This window comes from Vidua chalybeata, chromosome 4, assembly GCF_026979565.1.
Source record: "Vidua chalybeata isolate OUT-0048 chromosome 4, bVidCha1 merged haplotype, whole genome shotgun sequence".
Lineage (NCBI taxonomy): Eukaryota > Metazoa > Chordata > Aves > Passeriformes > Viduidae > Vidua > Vidua chalybeata.
The window spans coordinates 66,662,271-66,676,367 of record NC_071533.1 but is presented as its reverse complement, the minus strand read 5'-3'; the positions used below and the strand labels follow the sequence as shown (position 1 = coordinate 66,676,367).

The window sequence follows — 14,097 nt, the reverse complement described above, 5'->3', positions numbered from 1 at the left end:
AGTATCTCTGAGGAGAGCTATTGTGACACATTTTTTATAATTATCATGAAAGCTGGAAGTGGTAGTGACTGTCACTGTGGGAGTAATGGTGGTACATCACAGCAGACAACATTTTTCAGATAATCACTTCACTTTGTGGGAGCAATGTCTGACAGGAGCCTCAGGGACTGATCCCTGCCTCAGAAGATGTCCCACAGGGAGAGGACACCACTGGATTCCTTCACAGGTCTTTGTGCTGACAGGCTTCCATTGCATTTAACTTTCATTAGCTTTGAATAAATCTTCATGGTAAACAGCATTTCAGCCAGGAACCCGTACATGACACTGTCTCTTTGTCCCATCCACTTGTGTTTTCCCTTGCTCATGAGTGGGACATAATTTATACTGTACAAATGTGTGGTTCATGTTTATGAAGCGAATGCCAAGTGATGTGGAGGAGAAAAAGCATGTGAATAACACAGAGGCACTTTGTAATTGCCTTTGCTGGCACTCCAACAAGCAAAACTTCTGTAAATGGAGCAGATTTGGGGACAGACATTTAGCATCAACTCAAAAGAGATCTTTTCTGCCTGTCTCTCACAGTGCTGCTTCTCCTCTTTCTCCTTTGTGCTTGCTGGGTCTCTTTTTCTCTCTAATGTGTGTGTCTTTCTCTTTCTGCTTTTTTTTGTTAACTGGCTTTTCTAAACTTGTCCAATTCAGGCTTTTGTCAAGGAAACATTCAGGACTGTGTAAATGGGATCTGGTTTCAGCATATTGCACACAGCCTGGAGTAGCTTTTGAGACCACATAATCACTTAACCTTTTTTAAACAGAAAGAGAAAGAAAGAAAGGCTGAAAGATCCAAAGAAGTGTAGCTTTACCTGTAGTTTAGTATGTATTTGGGCAACCATGTGCGAGGAGTGAATACAGAACTCCAGACAGACTCATGGGAGTCACAGTGGGAGGAAAACCAGAAATGTTAAAGACCTGTCTTTTTTTTGGGTGGAAAGAGTTTCTGTCTTAAAATGCCCTTACTGAGCAGGGATGCCAGCAAGTCCTTCTGAGAGTTCAGTCATTAACTTGACTTTTCAATCTGCTGGGGAAGTGTGACTGTTCTGGCTCCAACTTGCTCTTTGGTATGTTAGTCCCAGCTCAGGAATCCTGTCCATGAGGATCTCCCCTCTACTTAGACCTGGAGTTCCTGGTCTCAGAGTAAATTACTGCCATATTACAGAGTAACTGTTCAGACCCACTGCATGGCTGATTCCTGACCTCTCCATGAGCCTGGCAGACATTTTCTCAATTTCCACAGTGACAGCCCTTATCAGCATGTCTCCCTCGGCTCAGATGAAAATTTGGGATGTCGTTGCCCACAGTGTGCAGCTCTGACAGGGCTCATTGTCAAGGAGGGGGATTGTGTCTGCTGTGAGGGGGCCTCCTGCAGCAGACCCCAAAGACCCCAGCAATTCAGGCACCACGACCTGTGGAGGGGGTTAGTATGTCACACTTGCTGCTCAGCTGTCACGGCAAAGACTTCCAGTGCCGGAGTTACTCCGGTTCATTGGATTACACATGAAAGCCTCTGCATGGAGAGCAAAGCATTTCTGAGCAGGAGTTTGAAATAACATGAAATGGCTGGGACCCAAAATCACAGCCAAGGGGGGCAAGGGAAGGCTGTGGAGACAGATGGTTCCCCCTACAGAAAAGAACTCTGCAGAGAGGGGTATGCCGAAGGGTGTCTTCTTCCAGAGGGAGGGATATTGGCCAAGGCTGCAGGGGGGTGAGGGCTAAGGGGTATGCTCACAAACCTCAAATGGCTACCATTCAGGAAAGCTCCACTATAATGCACATCCCAGAGCTTCTGGCCCTCAGCCCTGGGCAGCAGGGCTGGCTGTGAAGTAGGAAGTTCCACTAGGCCATCCTGTAGCTAGCCAGGGAATCCCTAGGAGTGCTTAAAAAGCATGGAGATGTGCTGCTTAGGGACATGGTTTAGTGGTGGAGCTGGCAGTGTTGGATTAATGGTTGAACACAATAATCTTAGAGGTCTTTTCCGACTTTAACAATTCTGTGATGGGCTTAGTTAGAAGTGCCCCTGGACTGGCATAGTTAAAGTAACTGTGAGAAATTTGTTGTTTCTTTTAAATTCTTTCAGATTTTGCCAGGTGAGGGCCTTGCATTTCTCTTAAGTTTCTTGTCTCTGCACTCATAGAAATACTGGTGATTTCTTTGCTAAGACAACATGACCCACACTTCTATCCACCAGCAGCTATTGCTTCAGATTCCTGAGTTTTGGGATAGACTGGCATAGGGTATCCTCTAATAACAAGCTCATAAAGTTTTATTGGGTCTTCCCATTTCTTTGTTCACTTCTTTGGACCATTCAACATGAGTGTTTTGTAAATTAGAGCTGAATGAATTGCATACATTTAAGTTCAGACCAATGTACAAAAGTCTGTCACACTTCTAAGACTGTCCTATGTATGTAAAAGATGCTGAATCTTCTTAAGTCCCTAAAAATCCACTGAGAACTAAGAGGCAAAATATCTTCAGGAAATTAAGCTTCATGTGACAAGCAAAAAATTGAGAAAATGGTCAGCGTGACAGGAATCTGAGTTTTTTCCCTTTGGTCTTGGCCAAGGAGTTTGTGGAATATGGTAACAATTACAGTGTGATTATGGGGCCGCATTTTGCCTTCAGCTGCAATAGCATGATTTTAGTATTATTTTGTGAGATGGTCTGGTGCAATTGCCTTACAGACACAGAAATGCTGGGACTGTGCTATGCAGAAGGTTAATGCAGTGTCCAGAGCAGTCCAATTGACATTCAAATGCATTGGGCTGGGTGGTGAATCCCTTCTAAGGAAAACAGTTTGAGCTGATATGAAGGAGAGCATACACTGGTATGTATGGGGCTGCCTCTCAAGCAAATCTGGCCAAAACCTTAAAAAGTTTCCTTCTCTGCTCATGTCCCGTGCTCACCACAGTCCATTCTGATGCCTTTTACAGCCCGGCCCAGGTTCACTCAGCCTGCCAAGATGAGACGGAGAGTGATTGCCCGTCCCGTCGGCAGCTCCATCCGCCTCAAGTGCGTGGCCAGCGGCAACCCCAGGCCTGACATCACGTGGCTGAAGGACAACAAACCCCTCACTCCCCAGGAGATTGGGGAGAACAAGAAGAAGAAGTGGACGTTGAACCTGAAGAACCTGAAGCCAGAGGACAGTGGGAAGTACACCTGCCGGGTGTTTAACAAAGTTGGAGAAATCAACGCAACGTACAAAGTGGAAGTGATCCGTAAGTGCAGCTCTGGGAGGGAGAGCAGAGAGGGGCCTTTGAGAAGGGGGCTGGCTCAGTCAAGACAGTGTGGGGTGGCAAGGGTGCAGTGTTGATGACTGGACATGGAAATGGGGAAGTGCTAAAAACATTAGAAAAAACACTGCTGAAACTCTAGAATGAACCTGAAACCTGGGCAAGACAGAGTAGCAAGAAGACAATTTAGGAGCTGCAATGGGGACAGGTACTTGGGAAATAATCATCTCCACAGGCACCAATCAATTCAAGGACAGACGGAGAACTAACAGAGAAAGTCCTTTCAAGTACCATGGGGGAGGGGGTGAAATATCTAGGATAGCCCAGATTAGTATGTCAGAATGGGTGAAACCAGTCAATTTGAAATTTAATCGAGAAGTTTCCCAAGGGAAACTTGAAAAACAAGAAATATTATGATTAGAGTGACTAGCCAGACAAGGCTTTAGGGCCAGATTGTAAAAAGCGTTTGGCCATCTGAAGGTCCAGGCAGGTAGAAATGAATTACCAAAAAAACCAAACCAAACCTTAAAAACATCCACTAGGATCCTGTCTGTATCTTTAGATGCTTACATAGCTTTAAAGATTCAATCCTCAGAAGATGAGCTGTGGGGGATTACCCTTCATTGTGGCAAGGTAAATTGCTCTTACTATCTAGCTGTTCTGAGTCTTGCTCTCTAATCTTCTGTTTCCCCTATTATTGCTGAGGATAATTATACTCAAATCCTTCCTAAGTTTACCAGAGGAGAGCTCTTATTCTTAAATCATTGTGCTTTGCCTATGACATCATCATAAGTTGTCATGGAAATGATTACAGAGTAGCCAACTCAAGAAAGAGAAGATGAGCTGAGTGGAGGGAAGATTGAATAGCCTTCATTAATGAGGAGCAGGGGCATGGAGAGCTATTTCCAGCCACTTGGAAAGCATGTTGTTTGTCTGTGCATACATTTTAGCATGAGAAAGTTTATCCCAGTGTGAAAGATTGTTCTTAAAGGTAAAGATCTGTTCTCTGATAAGTCCTTTCCCTAGAATTACAGGAATTAAAAGCACATGTGGGAAGCTCTGTTGGGCTCTGAAGGCACAAACCTGCTGGACATCTGGGATTGATAAAGATGCAGCTGTGTGGAGACAGTAAAAACATGTGTTTACACTAAAACCAGGAGCAGAGGCAGGGAAATGAATCAAGCCCCATCCTAATGGCAGCTGTGGCATTTTCACTTCATCAAAACCAGACAGCACCAGGAACAAACCCCTTTCTGTGTCCCTGTTTATCTTGGTTTTTATCAACTTAAAGATGTATGTAACCTTTGTTTTCATTAGCTTTTGCTGGCTAGGAGTGAAAACAGTAACCAAAGCTGGAACCAGAGTCGAGGAGATAAGGGCATTAAGCAGTTTTCAGACATCTTTCTATTTTTAACATCATTCTGTGGAGCATTACAGGTTTTATTCAATTTCCTCATTTTCCCCCGCCCTGAGCCTCCACTCCTAAGTCCTGCTTATCTGAATCTCAGTCTCCTCGTCTGTGATTGCTGCTCACAGTCCAAAGGCAAAGCCTACAGAGACTACTGTGGTATTTTTGTTTCCTAAGCACATCTTTAGAGCCCTCAATATTGAAAGTATCCCGAGTTTTTGAAAGAGGGTCCATTGTTCCTTCCTTTCACTCCAAAGCCAGTGCTGGTGGGAGCTGTTTTGTTACAGGCTCAATCCAACAGTGTTTGCCATCAAAAGGAGTTGATGATTGCCAGCAGTTACCACCCACTGTGATACCATAATTTCTCCTGTGCCTAGGATAGAGGTTTGCAGTACCTCCTTGCCTGGAAACTGTGACTGATTTATCTGATCCTAACACTAAAAAAGATCCAAACATTCCTCAGAATGAGGCATACATTTTTCCTTTCACTATATGTGGTGTTGACACAACCTTAGACTTATGATCATGCTATAAAGGATGGTCTTGTGAACCTCTTTCAAAATATAAAGGCTCAGAGGAAAACCATCCTTTTCTCCAGGTCTGATGCAGGTAGAAAACAACTTCCTTGTTATAAACAGGAAGATTCAGGTTGAGCATGAGAACAGACTTGTTAAAGCCTCAGACAATGGAGGAGTTGTTTGGAGAGACTGGAGAGCATCTACCATTGGAGGCTTTGGCAGGAGGCTGGCGAAATGTGTATCAGGAGAAGTTTGCAGAAATCTCAGCTTGCCTTGGGGCAGGGAGTTGGACTAGCCGATGATTTTGCATCCCTCCTACACCTTTTCCCTATGTTTCTGCAACTGCAAGCTACTGAGGTTGGCAAACACCTTTGCCCATGGAGCTCCCTGTGTTTCTGTGCAGAGAGGACGAGGTCCAAGCCCATCCTGACAGGGACACACCCCGTCAACACCACGGTGGACTATGGTGGGACCACATCCTTCCAGTGCAAAGTGCGCAGCGACGTCAAACCCGTCATCCAGTGGCTGAAGAGGGTGGAGTACGGCACAGAGAGCAAGTACAACTCCACCATCGATGTCGGGGGGCAGAAGTTCGTTGTGCTGCCCACGGGGGAGGTCTGGTCCCGCCCAGATGGTTCCTACCTGAACAAACTGATGATTACTCGAGCCAAGGAGGAGGATGCAGGGATGTACATTTGCCTCGGGGCAAACACCATGGGCTACAGCTTCCGGAGTGCTTTTCTCACAGTCCTGCCAGGTGAGTTGTGACGTTTTCCCCCCTCTGTTATCAGTCATCTGTGTCATGGTATTTATTAATTCAACTGGTGTTGCCCCTTGGCTCCCTGGCCCTCTGTGATGCTGTGCTGATTTAGGCTAGCCCAGTTCTGATAAGAATGAATGGGGTACTGAATCAGCCCTGATTTAAATCAGTCCCTGCTGAAATCCTGTTGATGATATTTCCTTTTCTCTCTGTGTGGGGAATAACCACAGAATCACAGAATGGGTCGGGTTGGAAGGGACCACAGTTGGTCATCTGATCCAACTTCCCTGCTCAAGCAGAGTCAATTCAGAGCATGTGGCACAGGATTGTGTGAGGATGGTTCTGGAATATCTGCAGTGAGGGAGACTCCACACCCTGTCTGGGGAATCTGCTCAGTGCTCAGTCACTGCACAGTAAAGGAGTTCTTCCTCATGTTCAGGTAAACTTCATGGGCGTCAGTTTTTGCCCTTTCTTTGTCTTCTATTGCTCAGCATCATGGAGCAGAGCCTGGTCCATGCTCTGACACCTCCCTGCAGATACTTATAGACATTGTTGAGGCCCCTCTCAGTCATCCAGGTGACATAAATTGAATTATCTACTCCTGTATGAAAGAGGAGAAAGCTGGGAAAAGATACTACAGTTGCAGACACTAAATCACTCCAGTGATAAGCTGCAGGATGGGAGAGAGGAACTGAATAACAGCACAGTTTGCAACCTCATTCCCTAAAATTCCTCCTTTCTCTTGCCTTTATTTATATTGCTTTTACTGGTAAAAGAAAACAATAATACAGGCCCATAAAATGAGGGAAGAATAAAAACTGTCCGGGTCACAAAGAAATGAAATGAATGAGTGTGAAAACCAGAATGATTGATTAGTTAAATTTTTATCCAATGGTCCCCTGAGGCCCCTGTACACAGCTGCTGCCTTCCCTCCCCAGACCTCAGAGCTGGTGGTCACATCCAGCAGAGACTGCATCATTTGTGTTTGAGACACTCCATCCTTGCCTGGTCATTTGCTCCTTTGTCTGCTGACCATGCAGTTCTACCCTGATAAACATTTTGGATTTAGGACTACACTCTTAACTGAAAGGCCTGTAAATACCAAGGAAAAAGCAGCATGGGTGGGATATAACTCAAAGCCTCTGGGAGTTTCTGAGCTATGAGAGCCTGATCCCGCTCCCACTGAAATCAGGGGGAGACTTTCCATGGATTTAAATGGGACTGCAGTGAGGCCTCATGCCAGAACCAGAGCCTGCAGGGCTGTTGATATTGGCAGTGATGGAAAAGGAGAACCCAGCTTGCCCTAAGATGCAAAGATGTGGTTGTAAAGCCATGAGTTAAAAAAAGACCATTTTGCTTGTAAATCTACCAGATTAAATTGACAGCTCTGAGGAACATGGATGAATATCAAAACACTTTCTTTTCAGCCCAGCATAGGATTTCTGCCAACCAGCATGAAGACTTCTGTTTTCATGGTCAGCTGATGGGTCAGCTCTCTCATGTCATGTTTTTAACAGGAGGCTGGACCAGACTTGCCTTTCAGCCTAAATTATCCTGTAATTTCCAGAGTTGGTGAATCAAAATTTCATCTATTGAGGTCAAAGTATAGGTCCTCCTACTTCAAAGAGACCACATGGTATATATTTAACATTTCAAATTACCCATAGGAGTATTTGTCAAGGAGAAAAAAAAGACATTAGTGTCTTAAAGAAGTTTAGCTTGAAAGTTAAGTGATAGATGTTTGACTATGACATATTGAATGATTAAGATAGCCTGTGGTTTTGGAAGTTTTCTGGGTGTCTCCCTGCAAGCTGAATTCTGTGCCTGAGTATGTTTCAAGGCATTGGATATTCCAGCTGGTAGCTATCTAGACAAGGATTTTCACAGCTAGAATCCTACCCCAGGACTCCTTTTGGGTCTATAAATCAGGAGATCAGGCTGAAAAACTGGAGTGGCTATCCAGGGATAGCCACTGACTGCCAACTGCAGAGAGAAAAAGGAGGAGGTAGTTGTGAAAGATGATGTCTAAAGCATCTTATCTCCTCCAGTAGCTGAATTTAATGCCCTTGAAAGGCCAGCAACAGCTCCAAAGAGACCGGTGGAGGTAGAGCCCATTTGGGGTAGGAAGCTGGGGACACACTTCAGTGCTGAAAGAACTTTCAGTTCTCCATGGCTTGGGAACCAAGGAAGGGCCAGTAGCTCCCCTACATTTATCCCATCCTTCACCCTTCCTCCCAGCCACATAAGAAAGTCAACACCTCCAAAACCCCACATTCATTTTCCCTGCTGTGGTGGAGCACTGCTGGGTAGCTCCAGGATTGCTAGACTGGATTTCCAGAGAGTGTCTGAAGCCCTAGCAGGCAGAGCTACACCTGGCAGAGGTGGGTGGGCAGCGTGCTGTGGCTCTGTGGCAACCTGATTGTGCCTCCTGGGCTGGTGACAATGAGGTTTTACTGACATGTCCTGTGCTGTGTCCTTCAGTTGGCAGCAAAGCCCATTCTGTCACAGAGTGAGAGCGTTAGGAAACTCTCTCAGGCTGGCTCTAGTGTGCATCCATTAAAGCTTGGATAAGGGAGTTATAAAATTCCCTAAAGACTCCCCTCCTGAGCCCTAAACCAGAGAAAATGAGTTGCTTGTCCTTCCAGGAGCACTGAAAAGCAAAGCAGTTACCAAACATCATGTGCTGGCTTGATTTCTCCCTTGTTTCTTGGTCTGGCAGAGTTGCCAGACAGTCTGTACAACAGCCAGCCCAAGTGTGACATCTGTTTTGAATCCACTTTGCCTGCATTTAATTAACTCTTTCTGTCTCTCCCCTGCCACCATGCCCAGATCCCAAGCCTCCCAGCGCACCTGTGCCCCCTTCCTCGGCCAGCAGCCTGCCCTGGCCCGTGATCATCGGCATCCCGGCCGGAGCCGTCTTCATCTTCGGGACCATCCTGCTGTGGCTGTGCCAGTCCAAGAAGAAGCCCTGCTCCCCCCCGGCCGCTGCCCCCGTGCACCGCCCGCAGCCCCGGGACCGGATCTGCGTCTCCCAGGTCCCCGACAAAGACTGCATCTCCTCCATAAACTACGAGGAATACGTGGCTCAGCAGCAGCATTTACTGTCCCAGGGGCCCGCCCTGGCCCCTGCCATGGCCTCCAAAATGTACCCAAAGATTTACACGGACATCCACACCCACACCCACTCGCACGTGGAAGGCAAAGTCCACCAGCACCAGCACATTCAGTACCAGTGCTAAGGGCTGGCCCCGTGTACAGTGGCTCGTTTGGGCTTTTCCTCGTGGTACCTCAGCAGAGACTGCTCCAAGTCAGCTCAGCACTGCCAGCAACAGGCAAAGCAGACAGAAAAGGTTATATATGTAATTTTAAATATATATATATATATATACATATATATATAATTGTATATGCGTGTGTGTATGTGTGTATATATATATGTGTATATATCTATATCTATCTATATAAATATATATATAATAGAGAAAGACACAGAGAGAAAAGAGATTTTTTTTTTAATTATTGCAATCAGGATGTAGCCGAGGAATAATGAAGGAACTCCAATGCACAGCAGAGAGGCAGCTGTCTGTCTCCAGCAGCAGAGCCCTCCTGGATATTTTAATCAAAGTGGCAACAAGTGAGATGGGACACAGGGATGTGAACCACCACCTTCTTCCTTGTGTTACTGAAGGGAACAGGTAGAGCAAGAGGTGTGTGTGGGACTTTTCTGGCTGGGCCTGGATGCCTGCTGGGCATCACTTGTTTGGTGGAAACCCCCAGACCTCTCCTGCTCTGAGTGACTCAAGCTCTAACGTGCTTGAGGTTTAGTGCCAAAGCACCAGGAGACATAACCCATTCATTTCTTCCAGGTTAAGAAAATAACACAAGAGGGTCTGAAAAAACCAATTTCTGTTCACAAGGTGAAATGCCACGTGCTTCTCAGTCATGGCCAACACAATCAGCTAACCAAGCTGGTTGGTTCAGTTTCTGCAAGGTGAAGGCATCTTGTTTCCCATGGGATGTTCTGCAGATCAGCTCCGCTCCCCTGGTCCTAGGACTCAGTGCCACTGCCAGGAAAAAGGAAAGAAGGAAAGAGGAACATTGTACAGAACACCTTTATATTTATATTTAAGAAATAATAATAATAATAATAATAATTGAACTGCTGATTGTGAAGAAAGCAAAACACACTGTCCTTCTCTGATGGCTTAGAGTGACAAGCTACTGGATTTTCTGCATCAATGCAAAATACGTGAAAGCATTAGAAAAAATAGTAAGAAGCAAAGAGAGTGAAATAATCTTGTAAGAAAAAATTGCATTTGAGAAATATCCACCTAGGTTGTGTGTGGTTGTCCCCTCCCCTCAGATATCACTTCGTAAGTGATAAAACACTGCAGTTCAAGCAACAGTAAAAACGCAAAGAAGAGAAAATAAATAAGGACCATATTAAATACCTATATGGACTGGGAATGAATCCAATTTCAAAATATAAAACCTTTGTAATTCTATATAGAGTTTAAACAGAAGTCATGTATATTTAATTTATTTTGTTAAACAAGAAAAAAGTGTATGATATTTTCCTCAAAACAGGCATTTCTATATGTATTTTTGATCAAAGAAAATAAAGATTCTTTTTCAGGTTCTGTAGATGCCATGCTCAGAACACACTTGATGTAGCTTGTGACCAACTGTGCTTCTCCTAACCTGGAGGCCACCTGTCTTTATGCCTTTTCACACTAGCCAGGTGTCATCTCCTGTCACCTCAGGTGCTGTTGGTGCCATCCTGTCCATCAGAAACTGACCTTTTCCACTGTCTGAATTCTGACTGTGAGGGTCTGCAGTGGCCAGATCACTTCTGATGGACCCCAGCCACCTTCAGCAGCAGAGTTCTTCTCTCACAGGGAAAGCTGTTTCACTATTCATTTCTTGGGGTGTGGGGAGGATGATTCATTAGTGTTTTAAGCCCAGTGGTTTGTTGGTTTGGGTTTTTTTAAAGAAAATTTTGTAAATCAAAGCATAAAAATTTGTGAGGCTATAAAAGGAACTTTGGTCTCAGGGTGCTTAGAAGGGGAAATCATGAAATGTAGGTGAAACACTTAATTTGTAACTGCAGCTGCTTTGGGAGCCAGTGGAGGGTGAGCTGGGCACAGTGAGAAGAGAACACAGGAGCTGCTCCCCTTCAGGGGGGCTTGAACCTTCCTTCTGCTGCACACCACAGAGAGGCACCCAGCTCTGCAGGGGCCAACATTTTCTTTGGAGAAGGCAGGTTCAGCAATGATGCAACTGTTTCTCTTCTTTTCATTTAGAGTTTGATGGTTAAGAAAAAAAAAAAAAAGAAGAAAATTTGAAACATGCTAATTTTTAAGTTTGGAATTACTTCCTTCTCAAGCCTGTTCCATGAAAGAGATTGTCACCAAACCAGCTGCTCCATTTAAAAGTGAAACACTTTATTTAATTTGAAACAAAGCTGTGCTTTAGGCTTTGCTTTTCTCTGAACATTTGTGGAGGTATTTGTTCTGTTTTGACCCGCAGTGATTTTTTCTGGTGGTTTGTTTGAATCACCAGCAAACCAAATAGTTCCCTGTTTGCTCAGCCGTGGTGCTGCAAGATGGGGCCCCGATTCAGTGAAACACGTCAGCTCCTGCTTTCTCCACCAATACATTCTGCTCCAAAAAGTCCCTTTCTTGCTTTAGGAGTAGGTTTCCATGTAATAACCCCTAGAGGAAGACCATCCTTCATGATGGTACTCCTGTAGAGGTTGTAATAAAGCAACCCATTGATAACTAGTATTTTTCAGCAGGAGGGTTCAACACAAATTTATTAAATCCCTGAAAATCAGATTAAGGATATCTTTATATGCATCCTCTCAACTTCAGGGAGAGCTGAGAGGAGCTTAAGTGTGAGCACTGATATAAGGCATGGATATCAGGCATGGTTTAGGCAGGAGTTCTTAATGGCTGAAGTATACGGAGTCATTTCATTTTAAAAAATAAATTTAAAAGCCTCTATACACTAAAGGCATTGCCTTTATTTCAAGGAGACAGTAAGTGTATGTTTCCATGAGAGATACTAAAGTCTGCATCTCATATCTTGTGCCTGTGGGAAGCTACTTGCTACACCGTAGTATGTCCCAAACTCCTGCACATTCCAGCAGCATTAAGGGCATGGCAAAGGGCAGGATTCCCCTGGGAGCCCGTGGTCCTTCTCCGCTCTCTGGGCCAGTGTTATAGCAAGGAGACACTTCTGACTCGTGGTGTGTGAGCAGCACTGACACCAGCTTCAGTGGAGGTGAGCACTGGGTTTGTGGGATTCAGCCCCAAGCAAACCCTGAGAGATTTTCTAATGGCACCAATTCAAGTGGCAGCTCTGTCTCTGAGCCTCAGAGAGAGGGTTGGTGGGTTAAGAGAAGCACTCCTGCATTTCCCATACAGCACAGAATTCCAGGCTGTGTGTAGCACTCTCCACCAGTGCCTTCTGCCCTTTGTGACCCAGCTCCATAGTGCTGTATCATGCAGGCAAAAACTTTACATTTTGTCAGATGGCTCAAGTGGAAGGAGTGGCTTCTTCCTGCCCTTCAAAGATAAATCTCTAGTGCTGCTGACAGAGCTCTCCAAAGGCAAATGTTGCAATAAACTACCCCACGTGGACGATGCATCAGCACAGGGCAGCTATAGCTCTCGGCTGTGGCACTGAGAAGGCAGCTCTGGTTTTGGATGCACCATGAGAGATGCTATAAAGGTCTTGATTTGCAGAAAGCATAGGGATTTCATCCTGCCTTGGCTATCTGCTCCATCTTGACCACCAGAAATGGTGTGAGATTTCCCCCCAGGGATGTACCATCACATGCCTTGTTTAGGAGGGGCTGTGTTTTTGTCTGGGCCTTGCACTGGCTTGCTGTGCCTGGGTGGATTTCACATTTTTGAGGAATTATTCTTCCTTCATAAGGTACCTCTAAGACCTTTTCCGAGTCACTCTGTCCCAAGCCCTACTGCATGCCATTGAATCTTAGGGCTTGATTGAGCCTTGCATATATTGCAAACTCTTCCATGGTTTAAATAAATTCAAGCAGGTCACACTTGCATATGAGTATGTTTTTATTCAGTGGGAAAAGATTTGGATGCATCTTCATTCCTAAATAGAGGGTGTTCAAAGAAAAGCATTGTCTTGTTTGTGGTAACTGACCCTATGTTGAACACAGAGGATTTTTCATTTTATGTATTTGTATACATATGCATATAGGCACATAGATGTGCATGCCAGGCTGTGATACAGAAGGCAGTCGTACTTTTAAATTCATGGAGCTTCAAAGATCAAAGGAATTTTAGCCTTAAAACTCACTATCTTTGTTAATTTTATTTGCATTACAGATCAAACATGGCTTTACCTACCAGTTTGTGCGTGGCATTTTTTAACTTTGTATGGACAATCTTTCTGTGGTCGGCCCCTTTCAAACTGAAAACTTATCAGACATTGAAAATAAAAAGTGTTCTGTGGTTTTCATTTGGTGACAAATACAATAACTGAACACATCAAAGGAGACAGAATGGCACAGTGTGTCTGTGACTTTGTAATAAAAGTTGCAGGAAAAAAGGAATAAAAGCCTGGAATTGTGTCAATATCTTTTAGAGTTTTGTGTTCTGAAAGGAAGTGTGGCTCTGTGTGGGTGTGTGTTTGTTAGCACACATCAGGAGTGTGTGCTGGCAGGGCAAACAGACAATATTGTAAAGTTACCTGTGTGCCACAGCTTGGTCTGATATTTTGTGTGGGTTCTGTGAATCAAGCAGAGGCATTATGTTTTTAATTATTTGGGAAAGGTTTCTCGATTTTAGTGAAAAAGGGCAGTTTTTAATCTGTTCACCTCTAGAGCCAAATGCTATAAATGCACTAGAAGCCAAGTTTTAATTAGCAAGACGAAATTTTGGAGTACCTGGAGTGGACCAGGGATTTCAAGGTCAAGCTCAGCACCTCCACCTCTTTTGAGGCAAACCTGTGGGTGTCTCACTACTCACTCCAGAGGCAGTAAATGTCCAAGCTGTGACATCTTAAGTTCAGAAAAGCTGGCCCTCATCCAAACTTTATCTTGACCTGACCTGGGCCTCTGACCCAAAAATCTCTGTGCAGAAATTGCAC

The 14,097-nt window shown here is 44.7% G+C and overlaps 1 protein-coding gene across 3 annotated transcripts in view; it reads left to right on the top strand.

Annotated features, from left to right (window-relative positions):
- Positions 1 to 10,639, top strand: part of FGFRL1 (fibroblast growth factor receptor like 1) — a 164,790-nt gene extending 154,151 nt beyond the window's left edge. For 2 of the 3 annotated variants that reach the window (XM_053941050.1, XM_053941049.1), the window contains exons 5-7: positions 2,985 to 3,269; positions 5,614 to 5,967; positions 8,800 to 10,639. In XM_053941050.1, coding sequence (XP_053797025.1) covers positions 2,985 to 3,269; positions 5,614 to 5,967; positions 8,800 to 9,209 — 1,049 coding nt within the window. In that variant the 3' untranslated portion in view covers positions 9,210 to 10,639. The remainder of the gene's footprint in view (positions 1 to 2,984; positions 3,270 to 5,613; positions 5,968 to 8,799) is intronic. The other variant, XR_008430577.1, reaches the window with a different exon arrangement.
- Positions 10,640 to 14,097: the final 3,458 nt, after the last annotated feature.